The following is a 20,903-nucleotide window of genomic DNA, read 5'->3' as shown; positions in this document are numbered from 1 at the left end:
GGCAGGGGACTCAGGGCCCAGCTCTTTGCCCGTAGCTCCACATCGCGGCCGCCAGCGGGTTCGGCGAGGCAGCCGTCCTGCTGCTGGAGCACCAGGCCAGTCTGAGCGCCAAGGACCAGGACGGCTGGGAGCCGCTGCACGCCGCAGCCTACTGGGGCCAGGTGAGTGCCGCGGGGCTGGCCGGCGGGGGTGGCCGACTTGGCTGCGGGGGTGCATGGGGTCCTGGCTCCAGGCTCGGGGCCCTTCAGCAGCTCGACGGCCCTCAGGTGCACCTGGTGGAGCTGCTCGTGGCCCACGGGGCCGACCTCAACGGCAAGTCTCTGGCAGACGAGACGCCCCTCGGTAAGCCGGGGCCGCCTCTGCCGGCGTAGGGACTGGGTGGGAGGGCCCCGGTGACCCTCCACCCGCCTCTCCTAGACGTGTGTGGGGACGAGGCGGTGCGGACCAGGCTGCTGGAGCTGAAGCACAAGCAGGACGCCCTGCTGCGCGCCCAGGGCCGCCAGCACGTTCTGCTGCGGCGCCGCACCTCGAGCGCGGGCAGCCGGGGGTGAGCGCCCCGGTCCGGCCCCCCCCCCCACCCCTGCCCGGCCTTCGCCCCCCCCTTTGGCAGCCTCCCCCCACCCTGCCTGTGCCGTCCCCCAGGAAGGTGGTGAGGAGGGTGAGCCTGACCCAGCGCACCAGCCTGTACCGCAGGGAGCACGCCCAAGAGGCCATTGTGTGGCAACAGCCACCGCCCACCAGCCCGGAGCCGCCCGAGGAGGACGAGGACGGCCGGACGGATGCGGAGCTGCACCCCCGGCCTAGCGAGGTGAGCCCCACGCCCGCGGCCCGAGCTCTCCCCTCCGTGTGCGCAGCAGGCGTGTGAGCTGACGTGGGTGTGGTTTCTGCCACCACACCCGCGCCGGGGCCGGTGGGACCAGGGACCTGTGCCCACATGGCGGCCGGCGCTGTACGGGCGTGCCTGCGGCCCCCGTCGACCAGGCAGCCTGGAGCCCGCGGCCCAGGGAGGCCAGAGAAGGCCTTCCCCACGGCCTCTGAGGCCCGTGCTCCCCCAGCAGGAGGACGACCCCGAGTCGGCCAGGCCGCACAACGGCCGAGTCGGAGGCACCCCGGGGCGGCACCTGTATTCCAAGCAGCTGGACCGGAGCGTCTCCTACCAGCTGAGCCCCCTGGACAGCTGCGCCCCCGATGCCCTGGGCCGGGTCAAGGCCCAGCACACACTCGCGGAGCTGAAGCGCCAGCGAGCCGCTGCCAAGCTGCAGCGTCCCCCGCCCGAGGGGCCTGAGGGACCCGAGCCCGGCCCTCTGGCCGCCGCCCTGAGCCCCCAGCCGGAACACAGCCCCAGGGCCGGTGGAGACCCACCCCTGCTGAAGCTCACTGCGCCCTCAGAGGAGGCCCCCGCGGAGAGGAGGCCCTGCTGCCTGCTCATGTGAGGGGCACCCGGAGTGCCCCGGAGGCTGCCACGGGGCCCTGCTCTGGGGACCCCGACGCACGCCCTGCTGCTGCTGCTGCTCCTGCTGCTGGGAGGGAGCCGGCGTGGGACCTCCCCAGCCCCCGTCCTGGGGCCGCCGGCATCCTCCCTCGGGGATGAGCGTCTGGCAGAAGCCCTCCCGGGGCCGTCGGGCTGCGGAGACCTAGTTCCGCCGCGTGCCTATTGATAAAGGGCTGTTCTGCCACCTGCCTTGTCCGTGTGTCAGCGGGGCGCCGTCCTGAGGGCGGGGCGCCGAGCTGCGGCCGCTTGGTGTGCCCGTCCCTGCGTGGGGCCTGTAGGGGCTTGCTTGGGGCTGCCTGGCCCTGCGTAGGAGTGAGGCCCACGGCCGCTGGGCGGGAAGCCCGGCCTGCACTGCGCCCTGCCCCCCTGCCTTCCCAGCCTCTTGGAGACTCCTGTAACTCTTTCCTTTCCCGAGAGGAGGGGGGAGCCCGGCGTGGAAGGGGAGGAGGCTTCCCACGAGACTCTCAAGCCGCCGAGGGGAGAACCCGTGTGAAGGCTGGAGTCCGAAGCTTCCCTGGGGGTGGAGCCCCCCCCCCCCCCCCGCTCCTGGCACGGAGCCCTGATCCTGGGGCCTGGCTGCCAGGCTCTGCCTGGGCTGGCGAACAGGACCAGAGCTTGGCCGCCCAGATCCCGAGCTGGCTGGGCACAGTGTGTCAGGGTGACAGGGGCCCTTAGGGGCCTCAGGTGGGAGGGCCGAGGGTGCCGTCAGCTTGTGCGTAGGTGGTGGGCAGCCCTGCATGGCCGCCGGTGCCGGGTCCCCTTCTCCTCGCCCATGGGACGGGTCAGCCCGTGTGCAGGACCCATCCTTCCCAGAGCATCCCTGCTCGGAGGGGTGTCCTGAGCAGAGCTGGGGAGCCAGGGGTGAGGCTGTGGGCTAAACTGGGTGTGGGGGCAGCGCAGCTTCCAGGTCCACCTGCAAACCATGGCCAGCGCTGGGCGGGGGCTGCCTCTGCCCAGGGCTGGGATCCCGTTAACCTGTGCTCTGCTCTGAGGGCCGGGGGTAGGGGGCTGGGGTGCGAGGCGGCCCGGAGCCAAGAGGTGTGAGGGGAGACAGAGGCTGGCTGCTTGGGGCTCCTGCTCATCCCTTGCTGGCGGGCTAGAGCAGAGCAGCCCAGGCTGGCGTCAGGCCCCGCCGGCTGCCCACCGCCTCCCTCAAAGGACTGGCTCCTTGACCTTCCTCTCGGAATCAGACTCCGCAGCTGGGGTAACCACCCCTGGGCATGGCCTATCCACGCCCTTCAGGATCTGGGGAGGTGGGGCCCTGATGGCCTATCACAGCTCGCTTCCCACTATCTCTGCCAATCAGGAGCCGCGGGGAGGGGGAGCTTAGGTCACCCTGCCTGTGCTGTGGCCCCAAGGGCAGCTCCAGGCTGGGGCATGGTGAAAGGGCACAACGGCAGCCCAGAGGAGCCCAGTGTCCCGAGGGCCCAGAGCCACCCTACCCTGTCGCCCAACATCCCAACCCAGAGACTCTGGCCTCCACCAACTGCTGATCTGGGACCAAGGTCCAACCCCAGGGCCTGCGTGCCATGGTTGCCAGCCCGGGAGGGGCCGGCTGTGTGGAAGCCCGCATCGGAACTTTCGTTCCCCTCCCCCAGTAACGCCAGGATTCTATAGAGGCCCGACTCAGTTACTGGGGAGACAGGCCTGCTGGCCCAGGCAAAGATGGGGGGCCTGAGATGGCAGGACTTGGCAGAGCCCTGCTGGGGTAAATCTCCAGGGTCCCGGCTCCATTTCCCTGGGGTAGCTCTGTCCGTCTGCCCACCCATCTGGGCACTTAGCGCACTGCCCCTCCCCCAGGCCCCGTCCCTCAGAGCTTCTTGAACCTTCTGTCTGTCCCTACCCCCCATGTAGATCTCCTGCTCCCCTGTCATGGGGACACTGGGCGGGCACTGGGCCTCACCCCAAGCCCCGCCTGCCTCCTCACGCACTCCCTGTGGCTCTCTGGGGCAGAACTGTGCCCAGACGGGTGGGGCGGGGCCCAGTGGCCCGCCTTCTTCTTCAGCCTTTTCTGTCCCTTTCAGTGGGGCCAGCAGGCCGCCGCGAACAGGGTGCCCTTTCCTTTGACCCCCTCTGCCCGGGCTCCCTCTTCCCAGCTCCGGCCCATCGAGTCTGGGCCCAGACTCCCTTTTCCCCACCCGAATCCTGCTGTGTCCTGACCTGCCTGCCTGGTCTGAGTAGGGTCATGGCCTTGAGGGCAGGTGACCACAGCCAGGGCGCGATGAACGGGCTGAAGGAGAAGGTGCTGACGCTGGGCACCATGAACCCGTGCGTTCGGAGGGTGGAGTACGCGGTGCGCGGCCCCATTGTGCTGCGCGCCCTCGAGCTGGAGCAGGAACTGCGCCAGGTACGGCCCTGGGCCCCGCCGCTGCCCTCCAGGCTGCACCTGGACAGCTGCATCAGGCCCGTCCCCAGAGTCACACAGGAAGAGGACCTGTCCTGTCCTCACGCCTGTGCCCTTTCCCTCCCAGGGGGCAAAGAAGCCCTTCACTGAGGTCATCCGCGCCAACATCGGGGATGCGCAGGCCATGGGGCAGAAGCCCATCACCTTCCTGCGTCAGGTGAGGCTCAGTGTTTGCCCTGGTGCCCCTCCCCAGCCCGCCCGCGTGCTCAGGCTCAGTGTCTGCTGCTCCCAGGTCCTGGCCCTCTGTGTGCATCCCGATCTCCTGAACAGCCCCGACTTCCCTGAGGACGCCAAGAGGAGGGCTGCGCGCATCTTGCAGGCATGTGGGGGACACAGCCTGGGTAAGTGCTGGTGCCCAAACGGGGCAGAGCCCCAGGGAGGAGCAGGAGCTGGTGGGAGGCCGTCCCAGGGCAGCGGGGGTGGACCCGACTGCTGGGAGATACTCTGGAGGACGGAGGACGGCTAAGGAACCTCGGGTCCTCTTCTCCCTGTCCTGCCCTGCCCTCCGGCCCAGGGGCCTACAGCGTCAGCTCGGGCATCCAGCTGATCCGGGAGGACGTCGCCCGGTACATCGAGCGGCGCGACGGAGGCATTCCCGCAGACCCCAGCAACATCTTCCTGTCCACCGGGGCCAGCGACGCCATCGTGGTAGGCAAGGGCCAGGGCAGGGAGACGCCGTGGCTCTTTTCTTGCGGCTTGGGTGGACCTTGCTCCTCCCGGCCCGGTGCTACCGGGCCGGGCGGGGAGCAGGTGCCGTCCCTGTGGGCCCCACCAACCCGGCTTCCCCATCCCGCTGACAGACGGTGCTGAAGTTGCTGGTGGCGGGAGAGGGGGCCACCCGCACAGGCGTGCTCATCCCCATCCCTCAGTACCCGCTGTACTCCGCGGCGCTGGCCGAGCTTGACGCTGTGCAGGTGGACTACTACTTGGACGAGGAGCGCGCTTGGGCCCTCGACGTGGCAGAGCTGCGGCGCGCCCTGTACCAGGCGCGTGGCCACTGCTGCCCACGCGCACTCTGCATTATCAACCCCGGCAACCCCACTGGTGCGCGGCCCGACCCCAGCCCTCCCTCGTCCCCCTCCCGACGGGGTCAGTCTGCGGCCCCCCCCACCCCCCGCAGAGCCCCTGTCTGACCCTGGACATGCTGCGTCCCCCGCGCCCTAGGACAGGTACAAGCCCGCGAGTGCATCGAGGCTGTGATTCGCTTTGCCTTTGAGGAGCGCCTCTTCCTGATGGCTGATGAGGTGTGGGCAGGGGCTCGCCTGGGGCTTGGGGTCGCAGGGCCCGGGTGACAGCACCTCCCCTCCAGTGACGCGGTCGGCCCGTGCAGGTGTACCAGGACAACGTGTACGCGGAGGGCTCGCAGTTCCACTCGTTCAAGAAGGTGCTCATGGAGATGGGGCCGCCGTATGCGGCGCAGCAGGAGCTCGCCTCCTTCCACTCGGTCTCCAAGGGCTACATGGGCGAGTGCGTGCGTGCGGGCTGGGTGGGCGGGGTCTCAAGGACCGCACCGGCTCCCCTCCCCCCGCCCGGCCCGCCCTGACGCCTGCGCTCTGGGCTGCAGGTGCGGGTTCCGCGGCGGCTACGTGGAGGTGGTGAACATGGACCCCGCGGTGCGGCAGCAGATGCAGAAGCTGATGAGCGTGCGGCTGTGTCCGCCGGTGCCGGGCCAGGCCCTGCTCCACATGGTGGTCAGCCCACCCGCGCCCTCCGACCCCTCCTTCGCGCAGTTCCAGGCGGTGAGCGGGAGCGGCGGGGAGGGGGTGCGGTCGCGCCTCGCCGGCCGCCGCCGGGTCTGATCGGCTCACCCTTCGCGGCCCCAGGAGAGGCAGGCGGTGCTGGCCGAGCTGGCGGCGAAGGCGAAGCTCACCGAGCAGGTTTTCAACGAGGCTCCCGGCATCCGCTGCAACCCGGTGCAGGGCGCCATGTACTCCTTCCCTCGTGTGCAGCTGCCCCCGCGCGCCGTGCAGCGCGCCCAGGTGCGGCCCGACTGGCGACTGGCCCGGGGCGCGGGGGCGCGGGTGGGGCCCGCCCATCAGCGCTGAGTCTGAGCCGCCCGGCCTGTCCGTCCGCCCCCAGGAGCTGGGCCTGGCCCCCGACATGTTCTTCTGCATGCGCCTTCTGGAGGAGACCGGCATCTGCGTGGTGCCCGGGAGCGGCTTCGGGCAGCGGGAAGGCACCTACCACTTCCGGTGAGGCCCTGCCCCGCATGGCTCAGCCCGGTTGCCCCCAGCACCTTCGCTTACCTCCCTCGCCCTTTCAGGATGACCATCCTGCCCCCCATGGAGAAGCTGCGGCCTTTGCTGGAGAAGCTGAGCCAGTTCCACGCCAAGTTCACCCGAGAATACTCCTGAGCCCCGCCCCCGTTTGGGGCCAGGCTGGGCCGGCCCTGGACTACCATGGCCAGGGCCCTCCCTGGGGAGACTCTGGAGCCCTCTGGACTTGCTGCCGCTACCCGTGGGGCTGGGCCCCTGCCCTTCTGCAGGCCCTTAATAAAGCTGAAGCCTGACTACCCGGAGGCCGGCTGTGTGCGCACCCGTAGCGCCGCCCCTGCCTCTGTCCACTGCGGACCCTCTGAGCTGGGGTTCTGTGTGGCGTGGAGACCCAGCCCCAGGCAGGACCCGAGTCGGCCTTGAGGAGGTCAAGGAGGGCTCCCAGGGGAGGGCGGCGCAGTGTCCCTTACTGCAGGTGCGGTGCCCCTCATGGGCTGGGTCTCCTCGTGGCCTCTGGTCTTGAGGCCAACACGGAAAACTCCACGTAAAAGTGAGGAGTGACGGTGTGAAGGAAGGCACTAGGGCGGGCACGAAGCTGGACGAAGAAACCCGGGAGCTGAGTCCTGGGGTGGCCACGTCCGAAAACGTGGCCTAAGGAAGACACAGACACGCGGGCCAGCTGCGCCTTCCTGTTTCGCCCGCCTGTCCGCCGGCCGACAGCACAGGGAGCCCTGAGCTGCAGCATGGCGCGGGCGAGCAGCAGGAAACGGAGTGCCCGTGAGGACTCAAGAGGGAAGCCTTGGTTCCCCTCCTGAAGGGGCAGGTGGCACCGCACTGCGGCCCGAGGCTCCTGGAGGAGCCATGGTGGAGGTGGGGAGAACAGACACGTGGGTCTTGCTTTGTTTGTATTGGGTTTGGAGTACGTGACGTCCTAGTGCAAACACAGCCCTGGGGCTGGGAGGCAGCGAGGGGGGCCTCCCACGCTGGAGCACCCGCGGGGGTGGGGGGGAAGGGCTGTAAAATGCTGACGCACAGGCACCCTGGGGAGGCCAGTGTGTAGTAAGTACCCTGTGGGCAGTACCCTGGGGGGCAGTGTGCAGCCCTGTGTCCCTGGGAGCAGAGATGGCGCTTACTGTGTGCGCGACGGCCCGGTTGTGGGTCACTGTCGTCTGAGGGAGGGACGCTTGTCGAAGTGACAGCCGACCCACTCCAGGCGGCTTCAGCAGCTGTCACTCCAGGGGCTGGGTCCGCTTCAGGGGGTCAACGGTTCGGACACAGGACAAAGGCTCTAGCTCTGTGCGCTCCGGAGGTAGTTCTTGACCACGGGCCGTACTCACTTCCTCCTCTAGGCCTCAGGAGCCCTGTGGGTGCCGCTGTGAGCAGGAGGGACCCCGCGAGACCCCCATGTTCGGCTGCTCCGGGAACGTACCTCTCCCCTCCACCAAGCCAGCGGCAGGGAGGCAGGGCTTGGGTGGGCCTCTCCCGGCCTGGTCACCGACCTGGAGGGCCACTCCGGCAGCAGCGGGCTGCACCGCCCCGGCTGAGGCCTTTCGTGGCCCCGGGCCGAAGCAGTCGTGGGCTTGGGCACTGAAGAGGCCGACTCCTCCCCGGGCACTGCTGGAAGGACCCGGTGGGCACCGCAGCAGCCAGGCTGCGACATCACGGAAGCACTTGTGGGAATTCAGGGTGTGGGTCCAGGGGGTCTGGGAGCCGGAGCTCATCACACCCTTGCGGGAGGGGCCAATGTGGGCCGCGGGCTCAACGCCAGGTAGGCGAGTGCCCCCGGGCCCGCGACTCCCGGGCCGCACCCAGGTTGGCCACTGGGGGCGCCCGAGGGCTGGCGGCGCTCTGGCCCGCTCGCGCGCTCGGTGGCCGCGCGTTCCGCGCCTGCGTAGTGCGCACGCCTCCGGACTCGCGGGCGCCCGCCTGTCCCAGCGTGAGCGGACCGGTCCCGCTCGAGCCATGCTGTCGTGTGACCCCTGACCGGCCCAGACCCCCCTCCGGAACCGCTCTGCCCCGGCGCCAGGTTCTGGTCGGGCCGTGAACCCAGCCCCGGCCCCCGCCCCATCCCGGGCCGGGCCCCCGCCCCCCAGCACTAGCCGCCGGGCGTCCCGCTCCCCTGGCCATGCGGCGGAAGCTGCTGCCGCTGGCCGGCCTCTACCTGGTGCAAGGCCTGCCCTATGGGCTGCAGTCCGGCCTGCTGCCCGTGCTGCTGCGGGCGCGAGGCCTCTCCCTGACGCGCGTGGGGCTGGCCAAGCTGCTCTACCTGCCCTGGCTGTTCAAGCTCGTGTGGGCCCCCCTGGTGGACGCGCGGGGCTCCCTGAGGGCCTGGCTGGTGCTCAGCACGGCTGCTCTGGGCCTGGTGTGCGGGCTGCTGGCCGCCCTGCCACCCGCGGAAGCCGGCCCGCCTGGGCTGCCGGTCCCTGTGGCGGGGCTGCTGCTGTTGCTGAACCTGGGTGCGGCGGTGCAGGATGTGGCCCTGGACACGCTGGCCGTCCAGCTCCTGGAGCCGGCCGAGCTGGGGCCCGGCAACACGGTGCAGGTGGTCGCTTACAAGCTGGGGGCAGTGCTGGCCGGAGGGGGCCTGTTGGCCCTGGTACCCACACTCTCCTGGCCCCTGCTCTTCCTGCTCCTGGCCGCTACCTATTGGTTGGCTGCTGCCCTCGCCTGGGCGGCGCCGGCCCTGCAGCCACTCCCTGCGTCCGGGCCGTCGGAACCACCCCTCCGCAGCCTGCACCTTCTGCAGGATCTGTTGGCCATGCCCGGCACTCTGTGGACGGCAGGCTTTGTGCTCACTTACAAACTGGGTAAGTGAGGTCGTGAGTCAGGCAGCAGCAGGGTGGGAGCCTGGGGGACCTCCGGCGGGTGTCCAGGAGCCCTGGAATCCACTTGTGGTCACCTTCTGGGGGGTTAGCGTAGCAGGCTGGCGTTCAGCCTGTTTCTCCTGCTGCACGGCTTCCGTGAGCTCCAGCCACAACGCCTCGGGTCTCTGATGCCGCCTTATGCTGACCCTAAGCTTGCCTGATGCCCAGCCCCAGCTATCTCCAGGCACCTGGGGCCCAGAACGGAGGCAGGGCAGGTGCCCGGCTAGGGGAGTGCCTCTGAAGGCCCCAGCGTGAAGGGAGGTGGGAGCCCCTGCTCACATTCTCCCCACAGGCGAGCAGGGTGCCAGCAGCTTGTTTCCGCTCTTCCTGCTGGACCACGGCATCTCCACTCCAGAGCTGGGGCTGTGGAACAGTGTGGGGGCCGTGATCTGCTCCATTGTAGGCTCGTCCCTGGGCGGGGCCTTGCTGGCCAGGCACAGGTGAGCCCTCCCCAGCCTAGCTCACTCACCTGCGCCCACCCGACCTGCGCCCCACTCCCTGACCCCCCCCCATCTCCCCACCTCAGGCAACTGCTGCCCCTGCTCAGGTCAGTGCTTCGGTTCCGTCTCGGGGGTCTGGCCTGCCAGACCACCCTGCTCTTCCACCTGGACACCCTAGGGGTCAGGCTGGGCTCCAGCACCGTCCTGAGAGGTGAGGGGCTGGCTGCGGGAGGGGAGGGGTCCCGTGTCCTGGGCCCCGCTGACCTCGGCCCTCCCAGGGGCAGCCCTGCTGAGCCTGTGTCTGCAGCACGTCCTGGGGGGCCTGGTCACAACCACCACGTTCGCCCTGATGATGCGGTGCAGCCAGCTGGCGCCCCGGGCCCTGCAGGTAAGGGGGCTGTGGTGGGGACACGCAGGGGGACTGTAGGGCTGGCTGGGATCGAAGTGACCCCTCACCTGACCTCCTGCCCCGTCCCTCCTCGTCCCCGCAGGCCACACACTATGGCCTCCTGGCCACGCTGGAGCTCTTGGGGAAGCTGCTCCTGGGCACGCTGGCTGGAGCCCTGGCTGACAGCCTGGGGCTGCCTCTCTGCTTTGCCTTCTTCCTGGCTCTCTCCGCCACGCCCGTTCTGTACTTGGGCCTGGCCCCAGGCAGCCTGGCCTGAGCTGGGTGCCCGCCGGCCTAATAAAGCTGAGTGTGCCCGTGGTCTGGCCGGCTGGGGTGTGACATGGGCAAGGCTGTCCCCAGAGAACTGTTACTAAGAGTGACTTGAGCATTTTTTATTCTGCATTTTGGGGCCTCCTTGCCCTGCACTTCTGATGGTGGGTTTTCCCCAGGGTAGTCATTGTTGTGGCCACCAGGATCCCTTTTCCCTGACGCGCAGCCGCACCTGACCCCCTCCACACTGTGACCAGGCCACAGGCTTTGCAGGCGTCTGAGGTGGGGGGCAGAGCCGGCCCGCAGCACGGTGGTCAGTGGCCCCAGCGCAGGATCTCCTCCGTGGCCAGGCGCGTCAGGGCGGGGAAGCTCAGGCACAGGTGTCTCCTCCAGAAGCGCCGGTCCCGCCCATACACCTGCGCTGGGAAGCGGGGGCTTCCTGCCGGGAAGACGGGACGCGGTGCCCTGAGGACTCTGGGCCAGGCCCCACCCGCACCTGCATCCAGGCCCAGCCGCCCAGCCTCCCGGGCCCTCACCGATGCCGTGGAAGATGCGGGCCACAGCCCTGCCTGAGAACTGCTGCTCTGGCCATGAGGACAGAAGGTGGCGCACGTCCCGGCGAACCTGGTCCTCCCAGTCCTGGATCTGCGGAGGGCGGGCACGTGAGGCCACTTCCATGGCGCCAAGTTCCACGCGGCCCACTGCGGTGCAGGCCGGGAGGCGGGGTGTGCACGGGTGTGCGCGTGTGCACTGGCTGAGCTCACTGCAGCCAGGAGGGGCCGGCTCTCACCCCTGCCTGTCCTGGCTCCGGGTCCTGATCGTCTTCCACGTCCGCTGGACCCTCTTCCTTGAAGTAGCAGCTGAGCACGGCCTTGAGCCTGGCGCTGCGCTCTTCACTGGGCTGCTCCAAGCAGGGCCCGCAGCTGGGGAAGGCCACGCTGGGGCGAGAGCAATCTGTCAGAGCTGCCCCTCTGCAGGCAGGGGTGGGGGTGGCCCCGGGCCCGTCCGCCCCTCCTGCACCTGTGAAAGGCCCGGAAGGTTCGGCGCAGGCCAGCCAGGGCCTCCCGCTCTCGGGCTTGAACGCGGCCGTACAGGAAGTCACAGATCTGGTCCCTCTCGGGGGCTGTCAGGTCTCCAGGACTGCGCAGACAGAAGGCGAGCTCCCGGAACTCCACCAGCACCCCCGTGTCCCGACGAGCACCTGCCGGGGAGCTCATCACATGCGGGCAGGCGGGCCGCAAGCAGGTTGGGGGCCGAGTGGGCCGGGGGAGGGCGCACCTGTCGTGGGCTCAGGCTCCCACTGCAGCCGGCGGAGAGCCCGCTGCGCCGACGCCAGCTTCCAGCCCGCGGTGGCCGCCAGCTTCACGACGTCAAACTCTACGGAACAGCCTCCCCCACCTGTGTTCTCCGGCGGCTGCTGGGCCAAACACACAGCCAGAAGGGGACACCTGTCCCAGGACGAGGGACACGTGATTAGCCATCCTGGCTCTGCATCTTCGGTCCCAGCCTGGGCCGGGACGTGTGCTCACCTGCGGGCCAGGGCCAGGAGCTGGGGGGCGCCCCCAGGGCAGCGCAGGCGGCAGCGGGCGTAGGTGGGAGCCTGCAGCTCCAGCCAGCGCCGTGGGTGCAGCTCCAGGTAGCACAGCAGCGTCTCGACGGCTGGGGGGGGTAGAGCAGCGCTCGGGGACATGGGCACGTGGGGACGCACGTGTGTGGGGACGCGCCCACCACCATCCCCAGTTCCTCACCCTCCTCGGGCATGTCCAGGGCCTGCACCAGCGGCTGCACCGGAAGTGCCCGCTGGTGGCCTGGGCACCGGGCTGCGCGCTGGCCGCTGGGCTGCTCAGCCTCCCTCGGGGACCCGGCCACAGGCATCTTCTGGCTCCCGGCTCCGTCCTTCTCTGGAGGCCGTTGGGCGTGGGCGCAGGTGCAGGGGGCGAACGCGCACTGGACCAGCTTCTTCACGGCGAGGAAGTCCGCTGCATCCGCGTGCACGTGTCTCCGCAGCTCCTGCAAGTCCTGGCCCTGTGGCATGGCGGCCGTGACCGTGTGGCAGGGGTGGGGGGGGAGCTTGTCGGGTTTGCGGGAGGGGGCGGGGGGGCTCGAGGGGCAGCAAGAACCTGGGGGTGCAGGAAGAGGTGGCAATGCGCCGGCTGGCCGTCACGCCCCGCCCGGCCCACAGCCTGCACGTAGGTCTCCAAGCTCGCGGGCAGCCCCAGGTGCACCACAGCCCGCACGTCTGGCCGGTCCAGCCCCATCCCGAAGGCCACCGTGGCCACCACCACCCGCAGCCGGCCGTCCATGAAGGCCTGCTGCGTCTGCTGCCGCTCCCGGTGACACATGCCGGCGTGGTAGGCTTTGGCTATGGCCTCGGGGACCTGGCCTGCAGGGAAGACGCAGACGGTCGGGTGCACTGTGTCGCTGGGGCAGGTCTGTGGGGCACAAGCCTGCTGACCTCACCTCTGCGCCCCAGGTCCCGGGACGCGTGCAGGCAGGTGCGGAGCAGCGCGGCGACACGCTCTGTGTCCTCGCGTCTGTGGCAGTAGACGATGACGGAGCTCAGAGCACGGAAGCGGTCACTCTTCAGCAACGTCACCAAAGCCTGGCGGGTGACAGCGCTCAGTGGGGCTGTCGGAGGCCGTGCCTCTGGCGGGCCCAGGTGTGTTCACCTACCTGCTCTGGGTCCTTGTCCATGGACACAGAGAGGTACAGGTTGGCAGGGACGGTGACCGGCTCGCTGAGGACAAGCTCCTCGGCCACGCCTAGATGCTGGGCCACATCTCTCGAGGTGCTGCGTGTGGCCGTGGCCGTGAGACCCAGGAAGCAGCGCACACCCAGGTGTTCCCGCAGCACCTGTGTGGAAGCCGAGCCGGGAAGGGTGCCCAAGCCGTCCTCCCTGGCCTGCTCCCTCGTGGCGCGACTCAGGCTCACCTTGCAGACACGCAGGTAGCAGGGCCGGAAGTTGTGGGACCACTGGGAAAGGCAGTGGGCCTCATCGACACAGGCAAAAGCGACCGGAGGCAGCCGAGGGAGGCAGCCGGAGGCCCCCAGCCCCGCCCCGACCAGCGCCTCGGGGGACAGCATCAGCACGTGCACCTGGGCCGCCTGGACCTGAGGGCGCGAGGTCAGGAGTGTGACGGAAGGGCCGGCCTGGTCCCCTGCCCGTCCTGCCATGCGAGGCCCCTCACCTTCTTCAGGGCAGACTCACGCTGCTTCCTGGTCATGCCTGAGTGGATGCAGGCCACCTTCAGGCACGGGGGCAGGCCAGACACCTGCCGGGTTGGGAGGACAACGGGTGACGAGCCGCCACTTCCCCGCCCACCCCGGTTCTCCCTCCAGTGGCTCTCCGGGCTGCTCAGCTTGACGGCGGCTGCCATCTCTGCTCTGGGCTCTCTGGGGAGAGAAAGCCCGGATGGCGGAGCCTACAGGACTAAGGGTCAGGGCTGCCCGTGAGCCTTGGCTCAGAAGCACCCGGAGCGGACAGGCCCTATGGGGATGTCCTATGGGGATACCAGTGCTGCTGCTCCTGGGGGTCAAGTCATGTCAGCCCAGCTGCCAGGTCTCTGCCACCCTCGGGCCACTACCAGGCTGGGGCTGTGGACAAGCCGGCGGGCTGAGAGCAGCGGAGCTCTTTACTGTCCTCACTGGGTAGCCAGCCGCAGCCCAGAGGAGCCAGAGGAGCCGTGGGCACCACTTCCTGCCCTCCGCGCGGGGACCAGGGGTCCTGCCAGAGCACCTGGTCATCCATGAGAGACAGGAGGGGAGAGACGACCAGTGTGAGGCAGGGGCTCCGCCGGGCGTAAAGCAGCGCGGGCAGCTGATAGCAGAGGGACTTGCCGGCACCGGTGGGCGACACCAGCAGCGTCGACAGGCCTGGGGGGGGCCGAGAGTCAGACCCTGTGGCCAGGCCTTGGTCCCGGCCCCTCCCCGCCGCAGCCGGGCTCACCGGAAAGGATCTGCATGATCACACGCTCCTGCCCAGGGCGGAAGGCTCGGTGCCCCAGCTGCTCTAGGGCCTGGAACACCTCAGCTGGTGTCTCTGTGGACACAGGTGTTGGTCAGGAGGGCCCCGAGTTGCCACCGTCTCCCAGGAAAGGCTCCGGGCTGGTCGGCTGCTGCTCACCTGCCACTTGTCCCGAGGGCCCCGGTGGGTAGAGTGGTGGCACGGGGGGGTGCCGGCGGCGTGCCTGGGGCACGGGCTGCTCCACGGTCACCAACAGCTCGGGCCCAGCAGGCTCCGTGTCTCTCCCACTCACTAGGATCAGACACAAAAAGGCGGCGTGGGAACTCCAGGCTAGACTCGGTCTTTCTAGAAAACACACACGTAGCTACAGCCTGCCCTCTTCCTTCACTCACCGGGGAGCGGGCAGCGGGCAGTGCCTGTGCTCTGGGCTGCTGCGCCCCCGGTGAGCTGCGTCTGCACGTCGTCTTCGTTCTCCGCGCTCTTCTGGGGGCCCGGAGGCGGCTCTGTGTCGGGTACGGGGAGCTGCTGGCTGCTGCTGGAGCTAGCTGTGCCGCCCCGCGCCCCCCGGTGCCCCCGAGTACCAGTGTCGTCTGAGGTGTCTGTGCGCTCCTCACCCAGCGCGCGAGTTGCCCTTGACTGGGGGCACCGGGATGACCAGTGGCCTAGCTGCCCGCACCGGAGGCAAGAACTCTTGACCGTGGCTCCGGGCCGCCCGCCTCCAAAACACTCCCCCTTCTTCTGCCACTTCTGCTTCCACACCTGGGGCCACAAGAAACGGTCACGTGGTAAAAGGCGGTAGGGATGAAGGGAGTGGCCGCCAGCCCCTTACCTGCTTCCGGAGCAGCCTGCCGCGGAGCGCCGGGCCCCGCACGGAGCGTTTCCGCTTCATATTGAGCCGCACGTAATTAGCTCCGCTCCGGACAGCCGGCCTAGAAAGGAGGTACGCACAGGCCATGGCCAAAGCCTGCCCCACCCTGGCTCGTCTCAAGGTGACCCTACTGGGAGGCTGAAGCTGTGGTACCTGGGGGCAGCGGGGCCGCCGGGGGGCGGTGCACCCATGGGTTCTCCTGGGCAGGCTTCTGCGCCTGCTGGAGCCCCAGCGTCCTCAGGCAGAGGTCCCGCGTGACCGCTGTCCTGCTGGGCCTGTGCAGGACTCCCTTCTGGTTCCCTATTCCACGTCCACTTCTTGTCTTGACTGTTGCCAGGTTGGGGGCTCTCTGCACGGACCCTGGCTGTCTGTAGGGCTTGAGTCTCAGGGCCAGCGCCAGGACCAAGGACAGGCAGGACACCTGAAGCCAGAGGTTGTGAGTCCTCTACACCCGGGTTAGGCTGGCAGGCCTCGGAAGCCCCCAGGAAATCTGGGGCGCCACTCTGACACCGCTGTAGCCAGTCAGGGTCTAGAGAGCACAGTCGTAGGCTCAGGGATGCCTGTAGCTGCTGGAGGCGGCCTGGCCTCAGCCGCGGCCCACGAGGCTGGAGGGGGACCTCACGGACTTCTTCTGGAGAGACCGGGGCAGCCCCTGCACCTGGTGGCCCTGGGGAGGGCGTCTTGGGTGAGGGTCTTCGTGGAGGTCGGGGTATGCGGCCCAGGGCTGGCCCCGCCTGAGAGGGGAAGGGCAGACCAGCAAGCAGGAACTCAGGTGTCTGGGCTGCTTCAGACTCTGAAAGCCGCCAGAATGTCCACCCAGAAGCGTGGGGCCAGGTGAGAAGCCCGAGGTCGGCCCTGAGGCAGGAGTCCCACCCTGATGAAGGCGGGAAGGGCACGTGTGACCCCGCGGGTAGAGGTGCAGCGTTTGGAAGGGCTGAGGAGAAAGGCTCTGGGGGACCCTGTCGCGGGGCGCAGACCGGCTCCGCATCCAGGAGGGACGCGCTGCCCGGCCAGTGACTCTCACCTGCAGAGGGACCTTCAGGTTGGCCTTGAGCCTCTTCCCATAGTCCGGCACGGACCCCACAGGGCTTGTCCCGCGGAGAGTGGGGGGTGGACGCTGGGCCGCAGCCCGATTCAAGTGCGGCCCCCAGCAGCTGGGCTCCGGCTCCTGCAGGAGAGACGGTGGGCGTCCGCGCCCCCGAGCCCCCCGCGCGTCCGCTCCTCCCCCGGGCTCTGCGCTCCCCCAGAGGCCTGGTCGCGACGACCCCCGGCTCTGCCACAGGCGCCCGACCCTGGGTACCTCCTGCGCCGCGGCGGGAAGCGACTGCTCGGGGCTGCGAAGTCCCACGCCGCCGGCCCCGCCCAGGGCCCCCTTCAGGGCGCGGTACTCCCGGTAGAGCGCTGGGGGGTGCGGTCAAGGGTCACCGGGGGCCGCCCGGCTCCCTCCCCGCCCGCGCCCCCCGGCCGCTCCCTCCCGCCGCGCCGTCCGCGCGCTCACCGCGGGTCTCCTCCGGCGCCGCCTCCACGTCCTCCTGCGGAGGGAGCGCGTCAGCCCGCGGCCGCACCCTCCGCCCCCCGCCCCCGGGAAGCCCGCACCTGGCCCGGCCGCCGTCCGCACCGCCTCCGGAACGCGCGCTCCCAGTCCCGCAGCCGCTCCCGCACGTCCCGCAACCGCTCCATGGCGCCGGCCGGGCGGCCCGGGGCCCCCCGAATCTCCCGCCTCGAGGGCGACGCCGGCCGAGGCCAATGGGGGCGCCTGGCAGGGTCGGAGGCGGGGCGGCTCGGCAGCCGCCGCCGGGACAGCCAATCAGGGGAGCCCTGATGGGGCGGCCAATGGGTGGCGGCCACGTCATCGCGGCGCGCGGAGGCGCTGGGCGGGGCGCCGCCGACGGCGAGGCGGGGCCGGTGGCGGTGGCGGTGGCAGCGGCAGCGGCTGTGGGGCCGGTGAGCGCGGGCCGCCCGCCGGAGGGGGAGCGGGGCGGCGTGCGCCCCCCGGCCCTGCCTGGCTGCACGAAGCGGGCGCGTGGGGCGGCGCCGCCCGGGAGGCGGGAGCGGGAGCCGGGCGGTTCGTCCGCGGGGTGGGGAAGGACCTGGAGCCCTGCGTCGGGCACAGCGACCTCGGGCCCCGGGGGGCGACGCACCGGCTTCGAGGGGCAGATCGCGTCGGGGAGGCGGAGGGCGGCGCCTCGAGGGTCTCCCGCGGATCGAGGCCGGGAGGAGCCGGGCGGGGGCGTCTTCGGGGAGACGCCGGGCCGCGCGGGCCGGGCGGGAGGGGGCGGCGGCCCCTGCACGGAGGCGCCTCCCACGGTGACCACACTGGCTGCTCTCGCTTCCTCTCGTGGCAGGTGCTGGTCGGTCGGTCCTGTCACAGCGAGGTATGAGTCGTCCTCGCGACGTTTGTCTCCAGGCAGCGCAAGGCCGGGGGTTGGCGTTCCGGGCGCCTCCAGAGCCGTGCCCTGAGGACTCGCGTTGTGCATGAGGTTGGGAAGCGCGGGGCCTCCGGAGCCAGACTGCTCCCCTGCCCCGGGCTCATCGCCCAGGCTGTGACCTTGGGCTGGCAAGGCGTGGAGCCTAGTTTTCTAATCTGTTCCCAGGGGTAGGACCGGGCAGCGGTTTTGAGGATGAGGTGCTTGGCGCGCAGTAAGTCCGCTGACCGTTGCTGCTGCCGAAGTCAGCAGTAGAGCCGGGGTCGGGTGCCCCCCAGTCCCAGGCGTTCCCTGTGTGCCTCTGCTTAGCCTGGGTGCGCATCCCACGCTGTCTCTCCCCGTCTGAGCAGCTCTCGGTCTGGGGCCTACTGAGTCCCATGGGTCTGAGACTCGGTCTCTCACTGCGGATCCCGGGGGGCAGGGCGATGTTAAGACAGGTGACAAGGACCTTGGTGGGTGAGCTTTGCTGTCTGTGGGTCTGTGGGGTCCCCGTGCTTGGTGGTACTACTTGACGTCGTAGTTAGGACCTGAGGGTCAGGCCTGTCTGGACTCAACGTTCCCTGGGTGCCAGCCCTTTCACCTTTGCTGGTGCCTCCTAGGCTGCGTCAGTGCTTCTCGCTCCTGTCCAAGGACAACCCGCCAGAGCTGGCGGAGAGTGGGGAGGTGAATTGAGATGCGGCTTCCAGCCCCCTCACAGTGTCCTGCCTCCTCCACGGCTGGTGTGGTGGGGGAAGGGCCCGAGCTCTAGTCTTCTTTTGAGGAAGGGAGAGTCTCTGATAAGCAGCTTTGTGATTTGGGAGCCTCAAGTACGGGTCGCGGGGAGGGAGGTCCTGCAGAGCAGTAGCCCCGAAAACCACGCCCAGGCAAGCTGGTCCTCGCTGCTGCCGTGCTGTTTCTGTACCGCATGAGGACCGCATTTCCCTAGAGGCCCCATGCTTCTGGAGGGAGGGACCTGGGGGGGTGGCCTTGTCCCCGTTTCCACTTCGCCCATTGCTAGGCACTTAGCGCCTGCTCCTCGGTGCCACAGTCCTCCACTGAGTGCTAGCGCTGTGCCAAGTGCCATGCTGGGCTTGCTCGCTACCAGTGACGGAGGAGGCCATGGCTGGGTGGTGGCCTGGGGCCTGTCCTCCCCGCTGAAGGGCCCTTCCCTGCAGGTGGCTTCCTGCCTGGCCCAGCGCGATGCACACGCTTGTGTTCCTGAGCGCGCGGCAGGTGCTCCAGCGCCAGCCAGCTGCCTGCCAGGCCCTGCCCCTGCTGCCTCGAGAGCTCTTCCCCCTGCTGTTCAAGGTGGCCTTCATGGACAAGAAGACTGTTGTGCTTCGCGAGCTGGTGCACACGTGGCCCTTCCCGCTGCTCAGCTTCCAGCAGCTGCTGCAGGAATGTGCCCACTGCAGCCGGGCCTTGCTGCAGGAACGCCCCAGCACGGAGAGCATGCAGGCTGTGATCCTGGGGCTGACGGCCCGGCTCCACACCCCAGAGACCGAGGCTGGCACACAGCCTCTCTGCAGGTATGAGCTCACCTTAGGGGCCCTCAGGCCCTGGGCTGGGGCGGCGTTGCGGTGCGGAGAGGTCCCCTGTGAGGCTCCAGATTACTGCAAGAGCTCGGAGCAGTAACAGTCATGCTGCTCCTGTCCCAAGATGGCTGGGAGTGGGTGTGGGTTCTGCTCCCTTGTCTCCTGCTTCAGCCTACCCGTGCTCCCAGGAAGCATGCCCTGCGGGTGCTGGACATGACGGGCCTCCTGGACGACGGCGTGGAGCAGGACCCCGGCACCATGAGCATGTGGGACTGCACAGCGGCGGTGGCCCGCACCTGCATCGCACAGCAGCAGGGCGGGACCGTGGAGCCTGGGCAGGCCCCCCTTCCTGTGGAGGTTCGCGTGGACCTGCGGGTGAACAGGGCCTCCTATGCGTTCCTGCGGGAGGCGCTCCGAAGCAGCGTGGGCAGTCCCCTGCGGCTCTGCTGCCGGGACCTGCGGGCTGAGGACCTGCCCATGCGCAACACCGTGGCTTTGCTGCAGCTACTGGACGCGGGCTGCTTGCGCCGTGTGGACCTGCGCTTTAACAACTTGGGTCTCCGTGGCCTGTCTGTTATCATCCCCCATGTGGCCCGCTTCCAGCACCTGGCCAGCCTGCGGCTGCACTATGTACACGGGGACTCCAGGCAGCCCTCTGTGGACGGTGAGGACAACTTCCGTTACTTCCTGGCCCAGATGGGCCGCTTCACTTGTCTGCGGGAGCTCAGCATGGGCTCCTCTCTCCTCTCGGGACGGCTGGACCAGCTGCTCAGGTGAGCAGGCCCCACTACCGCCCTGCCCTTCCTCCTCTCCCCGAGACCCGCTCCTGGTTCTGCCTGTCTGTGACCTCCTGTGTCCCCCATAGCACCCTGCAGAGCCCCCTGGAGAGCCTGGAGCTGGCCTTCTGTGCTCTGCTACCTGAGGATCTGCGCTTTCTGGCACGGAGCCCACATGCCGTCCATCTCAAGAAGCTGGACCTTAGTGGCAACGACCTGTCTGGCAGCCAACTAGAGCCTTTTCAGGGCTTACTGCAGGCGGCTGCGGCCACGCTGCTGCACCTGGAGCTGACCGAGTGCCAGCTTGCCGACACCCAGCTGCTGTCCACGCTCCCTGTGCTGACGCGCTGCGCCAGCCTCCGCTACCTCGGCCTCTACGGCAACCCGCTGTCCATGGCGGGCCTCAAGGAGCTCCTCCGGGATTCAGTGGTGCAGGCTGAGTTACGCACGGTGGTGCACCCCTTCCCTGTGGACTGCTACGAAGGCCTGCCCTGGCCGCCGCCGGCTTCTGTCCTGCTGGAGGCTTCCATCAACGAGGAGAAGTTTGCGCGCGTGGAGGCTGAGTTGCACCAGCTGCTGCTAGCCTCAGGCCGTGCGCACGTGCTCTGGACCACAGACATTTATGGGCGCCTGGCCGCAGACTACTTCAGCCTATGACCTCCAGGCCGTGCTGGGGTTCAGGGCTGCTGGAGACCCCTCTTTGCCTTAGGTAGACAGAGCCTTCCCTGGAGCCCTGCTGGAGGCCTGACACGAGGCACTGGTCTCCAGTTTCCTTGCTCCTGGGCTCTGTGAGCGCTTTCGCTTTGGGCAGCACCGTGCGGTTTGTCTTGAGCCCGTGCCCCTGACTGGCGGACTGGGCTTCAGGGCTGGATTCCAGGCCTGCACGGCCAGATTTGGTTTGGGTGCACTTGGTGGTCTGGTCCTCTCAGAGGGTGTTCTCTCTAGGCCCTTCCCAAGAGCGCACTGCCCTGGGGCTGAAGCTGGAACACGGACCTGCTTCAAGGAGCGCTGGGTCTCCCTGGCACCCAGGAGACCTCCTGGCAGGGTTTGGAGCCAGAAGGTGTCCTTAAGGTACAACGTGCAGTGTGTTTGGAACTCGAATTTGTGGTGGTTTTTTCTGTCCCGATTGGTCAGAGTGACTTGTCGCGGGCTCTGCCGTCATCCCCAACCTGGCTGCTGTCTTCCTGTCCGCTGCCCGCGCCTCCCCTTCCCTGGGCACCCCACCCGCCTCACAGCCGGCCCGGGCCTCTCCGCGGCCCGTCGCGCCCCCCCCCCCCCCCCCGG

The 20,903-nt window shown here is 69.1% G+C and overlaps 6 protein-coding genes across 27 annotated transcripts in view; 4 read left to right on the top strand and 2 right to left on the bottom strand.

The window, feature by feature from the left end:
* Positions 1-1,676, top strand: part of PPP1R16A (protein phosphatase 1 regulatory subunit 16A) — a 33,078-nt gene extending 31,402 nt beyond the window's left edge. For 7 of the 8 annotated variants that reach the window (XM_045999991.1, XM_045999903.1, XM_046000070.1 and 4 more), the window contains 5 exons: positions 36-161; positions 267-342; positions 418-547; positions 643-808; positions 1,056-1,676. In XM_045999991.1, the coding sequence (XP_045855947.1) occupies positions 36-161; positions 267-342; positions 418-547; positions 643-808; positions 1,056-1,433 (876 nt within the window). In that variant the 3' untranslated portion in view covers positions 1,434-1,676. The remainder of the gene's footprint in view (positions 1-35; positions 162-266; positions 343-417; positions 548-642; positions 809-1,055) is intronic. The other variant, XM_046000474.1, reaches the window with a different exon arrangement.
* A 167-nt stretch (positions 1,677-1,843) lies between these two features.
* Positions 1,844-6,414, top strand: GPT (glutamic--pyruvic transaminase). The gene is made up of 11 exons (XM_046000586.1): positions 1,844-3,839; positions 3,964-4,053; positions 4,129-4,237; positions 4,411-4,544; positions 4,697-4,940; positions 5,061-5,140; positions 5,227-5,363; positions 5,461-5,635; positions 5,720-5,875; positions 5,976-6,088; positions 6,160-6,414. Exons 1-11 carry the CDS (start codon positions 3,678-3,680, stop codon positions 6,248-6,250), a joined length of 1,491 nt encoding a protein of 496 aa, XP_045856542.1. The 5' UTR covers positions 1,844-3,677; the 3' UTR covers positions 6,251-6,414.
* A 1,630-nt stretch (positions 6,415-8,044) lies between these two features.
* On the top strand, positions 8,045-10,171 carry MFSD3 (major facilitator superfamily domain containing 3). The gene is made up of 5 exons (XM_046008520.1): positions 8,045-8,916; positions 9,266-9,413; positions 9,500-9,624; positions 9,692-9,801; positions 9,905-10,171. The coding sequence occupies exons 1-5, from the start codon at positions 8,235-8,237 to the stop codon at positions 10,076-10,078; spliced, it is 1,239 nt and encodes a 412-aa protein (XP_045864476.1). The 5' UTR covers positions 8,045-8,234; the 3' UTR covers positions 10,079-10,171.
* Positions 10,172-10,190: 19 nt separating this feature from the next.
* On the bottom strand, positions 10,191-16,675 carry RECQL4 (RecQ like helicase 4). Its single transcript, XM_046008375.1, is given in 22 exon segments — positions 10,191-10,510; positions 10,608-10,716; positions 10,862-11,009; positions 11,092-11,272; positions 11,350-11,519; positions 11,601-11,730; positions 11,820-12,096; positions 12,192-12,454; positions 12,532-12,673; positions 12,745-12,924; positions 13,003-13,182; positions 13,260-13,343; positions 13,808-13,944; positions 14,018-14,110; positions 14,195-14,326; positions 14,428-14,794; positions 14,865-15,038; positions 15,041-15,637; positions 15,928-16,071; positions 16,204-16,304; positions 16,402-16,435; positions 16,500-16,675. Coding segments are annotated over 22 exon segments (3,852 nt in total). The 5' UTR covers positions 16,584-16,675; the 3' UTR covers positions 10,191-10,385.
* A 35-nt stretch (positions 16,676-16,710) lies between these two features.
* Positions 16,711-17,476, bottom strand: LOC123948581 (basic proline-rich protein-like; the record flags this gene model as incomplete). Its single annotated transcript, XM_046015792.1, has 2 exons — positions 16,711-16,721; positions 16,807-17,476. Coding segments are annotated over 2 exons (681 nt in total), but the record flags the coding sequence as incomplete, so codon positions are not given.
* On the top strand, positions 16,793-20,739 carry LRRC14 (leucine rich repeat containing 14). 15 transcript variants are annotated; one of them, XM_046008459.1, is made up of 6 exons: positions 16,810-16,847; positions 17,249-17,278; positions 17,498-17,543; positions 18,617-18,837; positions 19,015-19,616; positions 19,709-20,739. In XM_046008459.1, exons 3-6 carry the CDS (start codon positions 17,525-17,527, stop codon positions 20,274-20,276), a joined length of 1,410 nt encoding a protein of 469 aa, XP_045864415.1. In that variant the 5' UTR covers positions 16,810-16,847; positions 17,249-17,278; positions 17,498-17,524; the 3' UTR covers positions 20,277-20,739. The 15 variants fall into 15 exon arrangements, with proteins under 15 accessions (XP_045864396.1, XP_045864386.1, XP_045864455.1 ...); XM_046008430.1 differs by lacking the exon at positions 17,498-17,543 and having other exon boundaries at positions 16,794-16,847; positions 18,484-18,837; positions 19,032-19,616; positions 19,709-20,738; XM_046008499.1 differs by lacking the exon at positions 17,498-17,543 and having other exon boundaries at positions 16,795-16,847.
* Positions 20,740-20,903: the final 164 nt, after the last annotated feature.

The sequence above is a fragment of the Meles meles genome, chromosome 1, assembly GCF_922984935.1.
Source record: "Meles meles chromosome 1, mMelMel3.1 paternal haplotype, whole genome shotgun sequence".
NCBI lineage: Eukaryota > Metazoa > Chordata > Mammalia > Carnivora > Mustelidae > Meles > Meles meles.
The sequence above is the reverse complement of the archived record's forward strand: the minus strand, read 5'-3'. Positions and strand labels throughout refer to the sequence as shown.

Excerpts from the sequence above, each read along its gene's own strand:
- GPT (XM_046000586.1), top strand. The coding sequence starts at position 3,678 with ATGGCCTTGAGGGCAGGTGACCACAGCCAGGGCGCGATGAACGGGCTG. Across the intron at positions 5,141-5,226 it reads TCTTCCTGATGGCTGATGAG|GTGTACCAGGACAACGTGTA; the intron begins GTGTGGGCAGGG and ends CGGCCCGTGCAG. Across the intron at positions 5,876-5,975 it reads GCGCCGTGCAGCGCGCCCAG|GAGCTGGGCCTGGCCCCCGA; the intron begins GTGCGGCCCGAC and ends GTCCGCCCCCAG.
- MFSD3 (XM_046008520.1), top strand. The coding sequence starts at position 8,235 with ATGCGGCGGAAGCTGCTGCCGCTGGCCGGCCTCTACCTGGTGCAAGGC. Across the intron at positions 9,414-9,499 it reads GCCTTGCTGGCCAGGCACAG|GCAACTGCTGCCCCTGCTCA; the intron begins GTGAGCCCTCCC and ends TCCCCACCTCAG. Across the intron at positions 9,802-9,904 it reads TGGCGCCCCGGGCCCTGCAG|GCCACACACTATGGCCTCCT; the intron begins GTAAGGGGGCTG and ends TCGTCCCCGCAG.
- LRRC14 (XM_046008396.1), top strand. The coding sequence starts at position 18,262 with ATGCTTCTGGAGGGAGGGACCTGGGGGGGTGGCCTTGTCCCCGTTTCC. Across the intron at positions 18,838-19,014 it reads GGCACACAGCCTCTCTGCAG|CCTACCCGTGCTCCCAGGAA; the intron begins GTATGAGCTCAC and ends CTCCTGCTTCAG. Across the intron at positions 19,617-19,708 it reads CGGCTGGACCAGCTGCTCAG|CACCCTGCAGAGCCCCCTGG; the intron begins GTGAGCAGGCCC and ends TGTCCCCCATAG.